Source organism: Danaus plexippus, chromosome 5 (assembly GCF_018135715.1).
Source record: "Danaus plexippus chromosome 5, MEX_DaPlex, whole genome shotgun sequence".
NCBI classification, from domain to species: Eukaryota; Metazoa; Arthropoda; class Insecta; order Lepidoptera; family Nymphalidae; genus Danaus; species Danaus plexippus.
In genome coordinates, this window is record NC_083539.1 from 8,672,538 (window position 1) to 8,687,597 (window position 15,060).

Here is a 15,060-nt window from a genome sequence, read left to right on the forward strand (position 1 = left end):
ACTACCGTTGTGTATTTTAATATTTTTCATTCTACATAACTAGTTCTAAAAATTTACAAATCTCTTCAATGAACAACTAACTGCCGACAGTCGTTATTAACCCGAGATACAGATGGTTAAACTTTCAGTGTGTCTTATCACAGTTCCTATAACTTATATTATACCATTAGGTAGAAATAATTTAATATTAACATCATATCAGTATAATAGGTCGGAACAAATCTGTGTAAGAAACTGCGTTATGAAAATTGAATCAACTGTCCGAGATAACCTCGCGATAACTGACAACACAACACACACAACACACACCACACTGACGAGCACACTGTATTGACATATAAACATATATCACACACTGTGGTGTTCTACATTACAAATATATATGACGAACACATTGAATTATGGCGTTTTAGTCACTGAGCACCAGCCGCTGATGACCAGCATCCCAAGACACGGACAGTTTAGGCTTATATTACGTTGAAATGTGTATGAACGTCTTTCTGATGAACTATATGCAGGAAGCCTCGCTGTAGACTATATATGAATATAATGTTCAAGGTGCGGAAGACCCGGGCGAAGATAGGTCTCGGCGTGACGCTATCCTTGGAGGCGGACGGCGTCTGGTTGTACAACCGCAGTCAAGAACCAGTGTTCGTGTCGTCGCCGGCGCTGGACGCGGCCGCTGCCAAAGCCCTCCTGGTGTGGCGCGTCGCCCCGGGTCATTGTCTGTGCGTTTTCGACCCCGGGGCTCCACCGCCCGCCCTGTCTCTGCCGCACGTCGGCCCCGTCGACAACACCTCCGTCAGGATCTCCTTCGCCAAGGGCTGGGGTCCCAAATATTCCAGGCGTGACGTCACCGCCTGTCCCTGCTGGTTGGAAGTGCTGCTAGCGCCCGCCAGCTGACGCTAGGACGGATATATCGTGATGAGTGAACTATAGTGAGGGTGATGACTGTGATCAGTGAGTCCGAGACCAGCATCACTAACTGACCAAACAACTTTTATATGGAAAGTGAAAATATTTATTTTATCAAAATGAAATGATTGTTGTAAATAATATATATGTATAGCTGCCTCGGCCTGTGCTCAGGGAATGATGTTTGCTCTGTATAGACATCACGCATATTATTTTATATATATTGTCATGAAATCCAACTCATTTGTAACGGAAGTCATTCTCTGAAGCACATTGGCCCAACATTGGTCCAACACGGTCCAACATGGAACGTATGTCCAAAGTTTCGGATGTGATGTTAAAGCTATGTGTACAATGTATGTATATTATGTATAGACCTCGGCTTTAATCCGCGAGACTGTATATAACGTATGTAATGTACTGTTAATATTTATAATTATGAACTATGCCTTACCTTAGTCAGTAAGTAGATGTAAGTTTTAATTTTTTGTACAAATACTGAGGCATCGTATAGAGGAGGGATGAGATGGGGTCGAGGGGGTCAGGCGCGGAGGCTGTGCGAGGAGCATTTGTATTTGTTGTAGAGTAAGAGTATGAGATCTGTGGGTGGAGTGAGTCCTGTTAGATGGTAGTGACACTGTGCCTTGAGTTGTATTCAATGTTTATAGGGTAATGCAGTCAATTCGCTGATATACAACGTAGGTTTATAGTGAAGTACCTCGAATAAAGTGCTTGGACAAAGTGAGTCGAGTCGACAATAAGATATTCTAGTCTGTAGAACAAGCTTGCTTTGTCTGTGTGGTAGGCCGCTGACACATGTGGTTTAATAATCAATTGGCCTTACAAAGGATATATATATATTTATATCGATGAAGCAATATTGTTAATATATGAAACAGAAATTAAACGAAAATTTATATGTTATGATGAAAAAATCTATCAGATTTGTAACGGTACAAACAACCGAGCATAATTAATGTGGTATATATTTATTGAAGCTGTAGTCATTACGTTAGACTGATGTGGAGCCTGAAACTTAACACATGGGGTGAGCTCATGCAGAGGTTGGAGTTATGATGAAATGTAACCCCTGGATGATGTCTCCTGAAGACGTTCTCTCATGTATATAGTCCATTGAGGAGGGGTCGCTGATGATGAAGAATGACTGACAGACGGATGAAGTTAGGTTAATATGAATTATAATAAACAAAGAGGATATTTTTATTTCACTTAATTTATTTGACCCTACATAGTATATACATATTTACAGACACTGCCAGCTATACAAACAGCATTCCCTAGTTAGTGTGGACACATCTCAGTACCGTGAAGCGTCTACTCCAGTCTCTTTAATGTAGTTTTTGGTAGAAAGAAGCAAGCCACCCCACAAGCTGGAACAAAGTTAGTCTTTAAATATGGGACTTAGGATCAAATATCACTCATAAATTGACATTAAAAATTAGATGCAAGTTTTTACTCAATTCTTTATTTTAAACTGGATAATTATTTTAATTTAATACTACATACGGAGACTGCTATCATTACATGCAGTAAAATGTTCGAGGTGTGTTCAAAAAGTAAGGTGTTTGTATTTTTAAGAAAAAATATTTATTTATCAATATTTATGTTGTCCACTTCAAAGTTATCCCCCTCAGATACAATACACTTATGCCAACGGATTTTCCAATCCTCAAAGCACTTCTCATAGGCAATTTTCGGTATAGCCTTAGCTCTTCCAGCGATGCAGTCTTTATCTCTTCAATCTTTGCAAATCTCCGTCCTTTCATGGGGCTCTTTATTTTTGGGAACTCTTGGGAAGTTATGACTCCTTTAAGTAAATCTGGATCGACGTTGACGTCATTCAACAGTTCTTGAGCGATGCTCATGCGACGGTTCTTTTGGTCAAAATTTAGCAATTTCGGAATAAACTTCGTTGACACACGTCTCTTGCCCAAAACGTTAGAAAAAAAATATCATGGCACGAGCCAAGCGATATACCAACATCCTCAGCAACTTCTCTGATAGTGATTCGACGATTTTCTAAAACAATTTTCTTCACTACTTGAACGTTTTCATCAGTAGTTGACGTGCTTGGGCGTCCAGAGCGAGGCTCGTCATTGGCATCTTCCCGGCCATCTTGGAAAAGTTTGTATCACCTACTTGTAAACATTTTTTTTTACTCGGAACAGTTTCACCGTATGTCTCTATCAACATTTCAAGTGTTTCGAAGCACTTTATTTTTTTTTACACAAAATTTGATGCAAATCCATTGATCCATATTTTTCGATAGCAAGAAATCGCCGAGCACACAAAACACTTATAACCTTTGCGCCTCTCGCAACCAAACAAAAAATGCTATACACTTAAAACTGAATACAGATGTTCGGGAAGAGTGTACCAACATAACAAAACAAAAAAATTGATAATCCAAAATACGTTGACTGCGAAATTTGAAAAGTCACCTTACTTTTTGAACACACCTCATATATGTGGGCGTCGGTGGCTTTGTACAAATGGCATTAAAAAATTACCCATTAGAGCAGCAGCTATGGTCAGGAAAGGAGGTAGGCAACCGAAGTCTATGAGTATGGGGAAGACGATGGTTCCAGATATGGTGCCCATGCGACCCGACATGAGGAACACGGCCATCGCCATCACCCTGGAAACGAGGATTCAGGTGATATAGCAACAGAATATCTCTGAAGAAGTCCACAGAACTCACCTCAAGGATGGGGGGAACAAGTCTACAGCAATGCTGGAGAGGGAGGCGGAGCACAAGGCGGTGAGGGCTAGGGCCGTGGTCACTATGGCGACCACTGGGAACGAACTGCTGCCGACGAGAGGCAGCAGGCCCACGAACACAGCGCCCATCACCCCACACACACCCGCCACCATCTTCTTGCCACAGCTGTAATAGATGACGTTCGCATTAGTTCTATATAATATACATTACCTAACCTAATCCTTTTCTAGTCATTAAGGCACGCTATTTATACTAAAAACATCAATTCCGATATAAACCATATAGAAAGTGAGACAATTCTTGAGTAAGACTAAAAGTGATGGTAATTAGTAAATAAATAGAAACTGGTTTTTGGCTTGTCATACATTGGATAAGCGAGAAAGAGCTGCTGGGTAGTCTGCGATATGCTCAGGTATTAAAAATAGGTATTAAGGCCAGCAGCGTGTGATCACAGTGGACGGTTGAAGCCTTACATCCGGTTCCACAATTCATAGATTTCGATCGTAAAAACAGATATATATGGGGATTAATCCGCCGGGATATTAAAATTAAAGAATATCCTAATTTTAATAGAGAAGATGGCTGGCAATTATAAGTCACTTGGGTATCTCTTCACTTAAAATAAATTCCTTGTCTGTGACCAGACCGAAGGACATAGTTAAGACATTCTGCGTCCAGCCAGAGCAATAGAACCCAAGAAAAAAAAGAAATCTTTGGCAGTAGATGACAAATAACAAGACTGACTGACGGACACATTGATCCCGTCTGCCCGTGATCACGGCTGCTGCAATGGAACCGAATCATCGGGATTTTGTGGTTCTAAAATAATTAAAAACGCGTAGAATATCCGAAAAACAAGAATCATTTAAACGGAATGAGAAAATGAGGACTCATGTATTTATAATAATTTGGAGCTATATAAACTGAACGTGCTCGATCAAAAGGCATTCACCGTGTTTGTGGTTCACCCAGCATGCTTTAAAAAACTTGAAGTACTTGTGCCCTATATTTCTTATGTTTGAAAGGATCTTTTGGATTCTGAACTTTTAAATCGAAACAGAAAGTTATTTACTTCTAACACATGTTAGGCCACATAGTCTCTCCAGTAGTCTGGATATAATAAGATATTTCATCTATGGATATTTTAAACCGAATTTAGATCGAATGAAGACAGAATTTAGTAAATTTTTTTGTTAGCATTTGGGTAATGTCTCTGGCGGTTTAGATTCCCAAATCAGTCAAACAGATGGCGTTGCAGTCTGTATCTAGGTTATTTAAATGAAAAGGCTGCAACGTAGGTTACTATACGTAATGTTATAAATCACTGACGTTCCTGCGGTACGATGTACTTACCGATTGATGAGCATGCCTCCTATTCCGTAAGTGAGCACAGATCCAGCTCCCACCACCGCGTTCTGCAGGTAGGTGAGCATGTCCGTCTCTATGGGCGTGCAGTCTGTGACCTCGTCCGCGAGCGGCTGCGGGGCGATGGCGGAGCAGAGGCTGGCGTTACCCTCGGAGCCTATCATGGCTGCCAGTTGCGGGTACCACAGACGAACAGTGTTGGCTCTGGACCAATGTTACTTTAATGAATATATTACATTGGGTTCGCATCACATTTCGTTCTTTGAAATCGCAACATAAACGTATAAATCAGTCAATGTAATTCATAACTTATTTAATATCACTTACTTGTCATTGGCGTGTTGTTATATTAAAGTGCCTACTAAGGAGTAAGGACACAATCCGAATAAGGGCTTTTACCAAGAAAACGGAGTTATTCTACCTTCCTATAAAAAGCACGAAGATTTTGGTATGGATTGATCATATATACATTTTTGTGATTCTTTCACCAAAAATACCTGAATGGATTGTAATGATATAGTAAAATAGACTGTAGCGTTAATTTATTCCGAAATCTACAGAAGATTCGGTGGAAACGCCGCCTAATGGTCGATAGATGGCGTTGGCATTTGTTTGCTATGTATAATTTTACAAGTACAATATGTTCGTCTGTAAACTCAGATCCCAAGTTAAACGGGCAAAAGCTAGCTATGAATTTGTAAAAATTTTTTAGATTTTGAAAGGTGTTTCATAAAACGATTATAAAATAAAATAAAATACGGTTGTCTAAGTCTTAAAATATTCAAGATCAAAGGTCACAAGAACGTTTTATTATTGCGAATATGTATCCAGCCTATGAGCAACTGTTTGGCTTCGCTTATCTATTGAAAATAAAATGCTACTATAACAAAACGTTTGGTAAACAAAAGCCGTTTTATGTATTTATATGAAATTACTAATAATTTATTAAAGAAAAATACAAATGTTTTGGATAAATGTTTTGGGAACTTAATCCTTCCTTCGTCTTAAATGTCTATAATTATAATGTCGTAGTGTGTGTATGTTGGGTGTCAGTTCTCACCCGAACATGCAGCACACGTGTGCGACGCATATCAGCAGCAACCAAGCGGCATGCGGTCGACGAAACAACGGCGAGAGCTGGGCCACGCCGCCCTGGAGCGCCTCCAGCCCGCGGCCACGTTGTGGATGTTTCTCTTGCGCTAGGCGAGTTATCTACATAGATTGACCTCATCAAATTAGAGCTTTTTTAATCATAGTTTTTATTAAATGACCTGACAAAAATAACTTTTTTTCCGTTACACTTCCATTGTGATATCCGAAGCTATAAAGAAATAAAACACCGTGTAGATATGAAAATGAAATCCGTTCATCATTTGGTTGGACCAGAGTATTTGGAGGTAGCTTCATATCAGTCTTATAATATGCGTTTTAGAGCGGTATGAGATATAATAGTTAGCATATCTTCCTCACCGGGTAGGTCTCGGGTGGCCTGCCAGTGTTCCAGGAGTATATTTTTTTCAATATTACTAAAGCTTCATCGTTGCGACCTCTCGACATGAGGAACTTGGGGCTCTCTGGCAAGCAGACGGCTGCCAGTCCCGTCAGTAATGGCACCATCGCCGTGGCCAACAGGAATATGTTCCACGAATGGAGGACTATACAATGACAATAAGTTTTAACAACTTTAAAACAATTCATAAGTTAAAATGTATTTATTGCAATAATGTTGAGCTGATTTAGAACTTAATCAAATACCCATCCTACCCATTCCACCTCCGAAAAGTGTGAATTCCCAGTCTTGGGTGATAATAGCCCACGCCAGTAGCGGGAGGGTGGTGTTGGCCAGGGTGAAGAAGAAACTGGAGAGGAGAATGACACGAGCTCGGATGTCAGCTCGGTGGAGCTCAGCGAGGTAAGAGATTAGCACTGCGAAGGGACCGTTGAATCTGAGTGACGAAATAATTGTTTTATTTTAACGGCTGCTTTGGAAAAGAATCTGAATTTTGTCTTATTTCTACAAATATATGTAATATTTTGTTTCCCTTCATGTAAACGATAACCATGTTTAAGACAGAAATATGTCAATCTTAATTTGAGATGGGACTTACAAAAACCCGCTAGCGAATCTCATCACAAGAAGCATGGTGAAGCTCTGGCTGATGGCAGCCACGACCTCCACCAGACCGCTGCTGAGACACCCCCACACCAGGATACTCCTCCTCCCCAGGGTGTCGGAGACGTATCCCCACACCATGGCCGAGCTGATCATTCCTAGTTCACAATAAATAGAATTTTATAGTAAGACCGTTTTCCCAATTATTTGGGGTCGACCTTCCTTGTCCCACGTTTCATTTTTTTAAACATAAAAATGATTATGATATATTTTCCTAATTTAACTTTCCTTTTTTTTCCTATTTATAATTTCAAGACATAAGTCAGGTTCTTCAGTACTTGGAATATAAAAAATTTGCCAAATAAAAATTAAACTAAATTAACGCGGAGACTACATTGAGACGGCCAATAGGTATACTTGACATGAAAAATGCGTTTTAATAAATAAATTAGCGTAGGCAGTGTCGCAGAACAATGTCAGTTTGTATGTTATTGTTCTTCAACAATTAGTGATTATTATCATTACTTCTATCGTCAGATATAAATTATGTTTGTACTATTATTATGTATGTCTTATATTCTCTTTGTGTTAAGTGATGTAATGTTTCCGTATGTTGCTGCTACCTGTCAAGTGTCAACTGTGTCGTCACAAAAGGAAAATAAACTTTTTTTCTTATATTCCTAGCATTCAACTGTTAATTCCAGTTAGCTCTTGGTATTTGCCTTAATATAATTTTAGACACATTTTTGTTTCGTACCGTAACAGTCGTCAGTCAGTAAATACAAAAACGATCGTAAAATACTACAGATATGATTAAACATATGAGAGCTATTTTTGTATTTTATTGTAATATTCAAATATTTTTTATTATTGTTTTTAAAATCTCATTCCAATTTCACGGATGACGTAAGAGCTTATCAGGACTGAGTAAATTGGCTTAAAGTCAGCACCCGTGTTGCCGCGTTTTGTAAATATTTATTACGGCAACCTTAGTATGAGTTTTAATTAACTTAAACAGCGATAGTATCAACGTTTTACCTTAACAGCAGCCGGCGCGGCGTAATGAATATGTTTGATGATTTAGGATATGAATATGTTATAGGTATTATTATTTACTCTAATAGTACTTAGTTGTACTAAGGGTGCCTACTATAGGCGGGAAACTTATATAAATTATGATACCATGTTATATATTTACTCAACTCGTATGTTTTATTATCTACGTGAAACATCCCAAGAGAACTGTTAATAGAAAATGTTGGGTTAGCTCTACGTATTTCGATATGATTCTGTAACCAAATCCTTTGACAAATATTTGTTTCGTTTGTGGAAACTCGAGACAGTTTAAAAGATCTCTGTTTTATGTAACAGATTATCAGAAGCCGCCTGTTATGTTTTGTTACGTCTGTTGCCTATTTAACATGTATATGTTAATGAGCTAATAAATACGGTTGATCCTCGTATTTATTAAAATAGAAATATTAAAGCGAAGGTTAATGTTTCTGTACTACTACAGTTATAGTACATACTATAGTTTGATACAATGTCAAAACCACAACGCTGCTACCGGTATGTAGAACATTTAAGGGTCCTATTTCAGTACATCAGCTAATCTCGTTTAATTCAAAAATGAAACCTCGTAAATATCGATGTTTTGTTTTGTGTTTGTGTTTGACTCACAGATGTTAATTTATATTGTCATGTCCGCCAGATCGGCTTACCGATGTAAGACATAGCGGTGACGGTGCCCAGGTCGTGCAGTCGCAGCTCCATGTCGCACTGAGCCCTGCTGAAGATGTAGGAGGCGGCGCTGGTGATAGACACCGCGCTCCAAAAGGCTGGCAGGGTGCAGAGGAGTAGCATCACGTTAAACCACCCGTAGCCTGTTGCTGATATTGCTTCTTCGAAGTCTGCCTCCGGTTCTAACCATCGGACGGTTGTAACAAAATAAGCAAGTAGATAACATTTATGAAAGTAAATCTTTCTCGGATAAATTCTGTCAAATAAACAAACAGCGACTTTAAATAGTTTGAAACAATAATAATGAGTATTCGGCATGGATATCAAGGTCTCCGGGTCCGAGATGATATTCCTCAAAAATACCGAAATATACCAAAAAGATTCGTAACGACCCATAAAGCTGAGTGACATTACATACGCCGCGCTGGCCGTTTTCCAGATTTGCAAATAAAACCAGACCGCGATGAGACGGGCTTGTTTTGAAATCTCGATATTATGTTATTATTGGAGTGACCCGGCGCGCCAGCTCGCGAGAGACGCTTCAAGGGAGTCGGGTTGAAAGTTTATAATAAGGACGATTAAAATCCCGTTAAATGTTCCTCTGTCTGCGTTACGTGTGGTGGAAATCAATAACACATTCAGATGATAGAAACGGGCGGACGTCAACGAACGAGGCGCGAGCTGCTCGGAGACTCGACGCCAATTGCGTCGACGTAAACTCTAGCACCGGAATATTCTGATATTTGATTAAAATCGATCAAGATGACATTCAACAGGAATTTCACCTTCAGCTGAAATGCATCAGAAGTATCGTATTATTAGAGCACCTTATATTATTTATAAACCGCATACCTTGAGCTAATTTCTCCAAATTCGACGAGGACAGTCCCGTGACCTTGTACAGGTGGTTGTGGGAGATCTCTTCCTTCCTGGAAGCGGCCTCCGCGTCCGCCACGGTCATGTCTAGTTGTTAGTTATTCACTTTATATATGCTACTGAATCGAATTGCCGAATGATAGCTGTATTGCCTGGCGTGGCTCGTGTCATCATCGGTGATCGGAGTCATAATGAGGCGTCGTGTCTCCGCGGGTGTTATATAGAAACGCTGCTGCTATCACAGTTTACTCTGGATCAGTCTGTGTGTTCGGCAAACACGCGATCAGTTTTCCTCCAGGCGCTATCTTGAACCAACATTTGCTACTCTATAGCGACGATTATTCATTTTATTTCGTCACAATCATAGTCATTTTTATTTCATTTCTAACGAGCGACCATCGAAGGCTGTTCATATGAGATGCTGCTTTATTTTAAGGTAACTTTTGACTTTCAGCCGCCGAAAGTAATAATGTACACACCTCATTATGTCGTAACGCAAATCAACGGGAAGTGTTCCGACTTGTAAAGATGATGTCCAACAGCTATTGAATGTGTTCTTACAGATTTGTTATTTATAAATATTTGTCATTTTTGTTATTTACCTGCTGTAAATAGACTGTGATATTTACTACGTCGAATGCTCGGAGCAAATATTGATAATGTTCTGTACAAAACTATCAATTCAATACATCAAAATATTCAGACTTGTTAGTAGCGGTTACTTATTAACTACCATCATCTGTAATAACTGATGGAGGTTATTTGCTTTACTTTTATTACGAAAGAGGAAAAGTAACAGGTGACTTTTAATATCACTATGACTTAGTCGCTACTTTGGGTCCTTTCACATGAAACAATATTAATTTACTTAATGCAATCTGAAACAGAATGTTGAATTTAGAATTCATTGTGTCGTTTATGATAGTTTCATTGATTATCTCATTAATTTAAACGTAGTTTTCATTGAGTGATCTCTGACAGAACCTCATATTTTTCTCCTATTCTAATGTTTTTCAGTTGTTCCTTTTAACACTCTCGATCCTCGTGATGACGTCGTCTTTGCAGTCACGTGTGAGGCGTAGTTTCCTTCATGATTTTCTATTAAAGTTACAACAGTGAGATGTAACATCACCTCAACATTGTATGAGATAACGTGGTTAGTTTTGACCGTGATAACAGCGAGATAAACGGTCCATTGACAGTGTCACGGCGTAAGTTATCTCGTACGACCGCTGGCCTCTCGTTAAATAATTAAGTATATGGTTATTAAATAATTTGTAAACATTTTTTTAACTTTTCATGTGACTCACGATATGAAGGTGTCTTTTTATATTTTTCATTTCTTTTTGGAAATTCCTAATATTGATACAAAGACTGCGGCGGTACCGCCAACTAGCTACCATGTACCAACGTTGCCAACTCCCCCGATGACGCTCATCACTACTCAACCCTGCCTCCTACGAGATGGATGTTCTATGCATCATGACTTTTCCTTGTTATGTCTATCCGTCCACATTCTCTCCTTCTCTTCATATAATTGTTCATTATCCAATACCAAGTACCTTACGCACAAACTTAGTTTTCAATTATTTTTTCTACTTCGAACATAACTTTTTTAGTTTATAAAATAATTATTTGTTTAACGCAACATTTTCCAGCTCATAGGGTATTAAAAATATTCATATATATATATATGTATCTTTAATTCTTCGCCAATAAGCTAAAGAAACTAATATTAAAATTGAACATCAACACACATAATGAGATCTAATAGTTTCGCGCGTATTCATTAAAATAAAATTAATATATTTCTGATTTACTAAGCGATTTTTTTTATTTTAACTATATAATCCCGACGTTTCGGTTACTTTTCAATAACCGTGATCACGGGCAGACGAGATGTGAGTGTCTGTCAGTCGGTCCTGTTATTTATCATCTACCGCCTTATTTGTCTTAACGAGCGAGGATTTGTGGTTTATCAAACCGAATGTAGTGACATGGTTTGTCCCTTGTGTGTTCACACACTGCTGACTTCGACGCGAACCGATTTTTTGATATCTGAGATGTGTTCCTTCACCCTTGTACCGATGCTCCTCTTTGTTTGTCCAAAGTATGATAAGCCAAAGTCACAATCGAGTTTGTATACACCCGCTTGTTGCATAAGAATGGTCCTCCTAGAGGCCGAGTTGCAGCATGTTAAACATTTTCTCACCAACAACAACCCAACATCCCAAGAACCACTTGAAGCCACCCACAGTTACACACCGCAGGACCTCGTGACACCGTAAGCGCTTTCTGCCGGCATCCAGAGCGGTACGCCAGAAAATTAAGAAATCGATGGCGGTAGATGATAAATAACAGGACCAACTGACAGACACTCACATCTCGTCTGCCCGTGATCACGGTTATTGAAAAGTAACCGAAACATCGGGATTATATAGTTAAAATAAAAAAATTCGCTTAGTAAATCAGAAATATATTAGTTTTATTTTAATCAAGTCACATGTGATGCAGGAAACAATATGAGGCTTATATTTGACGCATTCATAAAATATTAGTAAGTGTCAACTGGGAGTCATTGTCCTTACATACATACAGGAATATTCTCGACAGGGCGAACTCTCGTGTTACATTTGTAAACGGCCCATTTGGTATTAAGTGGTGAGAGTCCAACTATTTTCAGTATGGAGGGTATCAGAAGTTATAAAAATCTATATTTCAGCAAAATAAACAAAATAAATATGAAAAAATTAAATACAAACGAAGAAAAATCAAAAGACAATTATTCAACGTAAACACACAACACAGACACATATATGTATATACAAATATACTCTTTTGAAACAATCCCCCTTAGCTTGCCTAGTAACAAACTTAATTTTTATCAATATAAAAAATATGTATCAATTCTTTCTTATGACATTGCACATAAAGTGTTGGTCAATTCCTGCCAGGTACATGTCATCTATGTACACCTCGCCGATTACGTTGTTAATGTTCTGGGAAGCTCAAATGTTTCAACAGTATGTAGAAGGCATGCTTTCAGTTGCTTGTTTCGTTGGGCCGGTATGCGACGATATGGCCATCATAATTTTTTATTACTAATAAATTTTATTATAAAATATGCGATATTTATGTTAATTCTTTATAAATAGTTCTCAACTTGACTGCACAGAAGCAGTTTTTTATACAAAATGAGTATCAATTGATTAATATTATAATTTTTAAAGCGAATTACTATGTTTAGAATATGATGGTAATATTAATGTTGATAGCCCGTACGTTGTTTGTGTCTGAGAGTTATGAAAAAGAGGATATTGTGATTGACTAGTAACGGTCCTCCTCAAGGAAGGTGGACGAAATTATAAAGGGTGTAGCGCTGGTGACAAATTGAATTCGCTGCAGATTTCGAAGGAAGACGATTGTATGTAGAAACTATTGTGGTGTAATTTTAATTCTAACCATAAGTAATAAAATTGCAAAATAAACTGCTTTTCTTTGTTGAACAGCTTTTACATTTAATCACCAAATTAATTTTAACTTACTAAATAAATACATTAACTGTTGTGGCTATAGAGTTATATTTAGAGCAGTACCGAGGACCTTTTGAACGGTCAGCGTTCATATACTTGTTTAATAATAATTATTCGCTGAATTTGAGACACATATCCTATACAGCGACTTTCATTGAACGCAACTCTTAAGAATATACACTTGATTTTGATCCAGACGATAAAAATATGGAGTTATATATATATATATGGAGATTGCCAAACCTTTACGGATAGATCTGGTTTTAAATATTCAAAGTATACTGCAATTTAAGCATATCTTCTCTCATCCGTAGAGCTTTAAGGGAAGGTTATATATTCCTGGTACAGGACTTTAAACTCTCATGTTTAACATCATTCGAACTCGCTTTGTCCTTATTTTTATTTCATACATCCATCTATAGTTGTTCGACAAAAACAATCGTGAGCTACCCGGATGGCATCCTGGTAATGATTAATGTATATATTGTGGGGCTGGCTTTCATATTGTAATTTTCTAGTCTGAAAAAGAAAAAAAACTTAATCCGTTTTTGTTAGATACTATACTCTCCAATGCCTCATAAAATTGTCTCGTTCGTCCCCAATCGTTTCCATTCAGTTTTTTTACAGTTTTTTTCTATGTCCTATTCGAATTGATGAAAATCAAGTCGTTCCTATGAATCCTGAAGTATTCTATCCACAATGTATGTGATGAAATACAATATTCTGGAAGGAGTAAATTGCACATCATCTAAGCCTGCTGCACACGGCACCAGGTGTCGCTTTTCTTTCTTTTCCTGTCGGTAGTGAAGTGTTTAATTCTCATATTCTGCACATAAGTGAAGTTGAAAGCGGTTATTATTACCGCCTGCTCTTCAACATCCTTAACCAATGTGTCAGAGGGGAGTGTCCGAGAGACCTATTAAATCCTATTTATTTCTAGTTACAGATACTGCAAGTATGTAGTGCTGACTTAAAGTAAGTTAAATAAAACATTTACTACAAAGAAAATGTAAATGGCCGAGCGACAGGAAAGCGTCAACCCTTACAAGTAACAAGTGATATTTATAATGAAGCTCCACAAATACTGATTAAAGTTGACCACGCTACGAGCACGTGCTACGAGACCGCTACGACACGTAGCACGCCGCTACGTGAGACTGGCTCCCTGGACGGAGCTTGCTATACATGAGAAATTGTTGAACAATTGCACCGTACCACAATAGAGTACGCAATAACACCGTAGTACGAGTATGAGGAATTGCTTAAATGATAGTCAAGCTGCCGATAATGTCGGCTCACTTAGTAGGAAACATCTGTTTATTGTTAGTTTCAAATAAATTTTAACTAAGTCCTGGTTAATATATATAATAATGAAAATATATATAACACATTGTTGGTTAATGTCATATCTAGGGAATATCCTAAATGTATGTCAAGCTACAAGTTATGGACCGTAGAGTGTACGGGTGTCGTAGGCAGTTCCAAGAACGAGTGGACAAACGAGGGCTTTCCCCGGAACAAAACACATACAGTCATCGATAGTGTTAGAAACAACAATGATTTGTTGCATATCACAGACAAGTGTTAAGATAAAAGATTAACAGAGTATTGTAAAATTAATAAGAGCGAACAAAACAAAGTTAAAACCTTTTGTAACCAAAATATATATAACGAGTAAGTCAGTCATTGAACTATATTTTGAGAGTTGAAGTTACTTACGTACCGACGGAACATTAATAGTATTATTCAATATCACTCAAAAACAAATATTCCAT

At 38.1% G+C, this 15,060-nt stretch overlaps 2 protein-coding genes across 5 annotated transcripts in view; one reads left to right on the top strand and one right to left on the bottom strand.

Moving 5' to 3' along the window:
• The window catches only part of LOC116769287 (mothers against decapentaplegic homolog 6), a 28,743-nt gene extending 21,774 nt beyond the window's left edge, over nt 1-6,969 (top strand). For 3 of the 4 annotated variants that reach the window (XM_061529477.1, XM_061529476.1, XM_061529478.1), the window contains exon 5: nt 559-2,139. In XM_061529477.1, coding sequence (XP_061385461.1) covers nt 559-903 — 345 coding nt within the window. In that variant the 3' untranslated portion in view covers nt 904-2,139. Of the gene's footprint in view, nt 1-558; nt 2,140-2,185 lie in introns of those variants that run through there. The other variant, XR_009753933.1, reaches the window with a different exon arrangement.
• On the bottom strand, nt 2,134-10,064 carry LOC116768875 (synaptic vesicle glycoprotein 2B-like). The gene is made up of 10 exons (XM_032659737.2): nt 9,729-10,064; nt 8,858-9,058; nt 7,132-7,294; nt 6,788-6,969; nt 6,494-6,678; nt 6,084-6,235; nt 5,012-5,227; nt 3,638-3,823; nt 3,447-3,574; nt 2,134-2,306 (listed from the first exon to the last, which is right to left on the bottom strand). The coding sequence occupies exons 1-10, from the start codon at nt 9,835-9,837 to the stop codon at nt 2,251-2,253; spliced, it is 1,578 nt and encodes a 525-aa protein (XP_032515628.2). The 5' UTR covers nt 9,838-10,064; the 3' UTR covers nt 2,134-2,250.
• Between the last annotated feature and the right edge of the window lie 4,996 nt (nt 10,065-15,060).

Coding starts and splice junctions, on each gene's coding strand:
- LOC116768875 (XM_032659737.2), bottom strand. CDS start 9,837: ATGACCGTGGCGGACGCGGAGGCCGCTTCCAGGAAGGAAGAGATCTCC. Junction 6,679..6,787: donor ACTTTTCGGAGGTGGAATGG/GTAGGATGGGTA, acceptor GTCATTGTATAG/TCCTCCATTCGTGGAACATA. Junction 3,824..5,011: donor GGAGGCATGCTCATCAATCG/GTAAGTACATCG, acceptor CATCTATTACAG/CTGTGGCAAGAAGATGGTGG.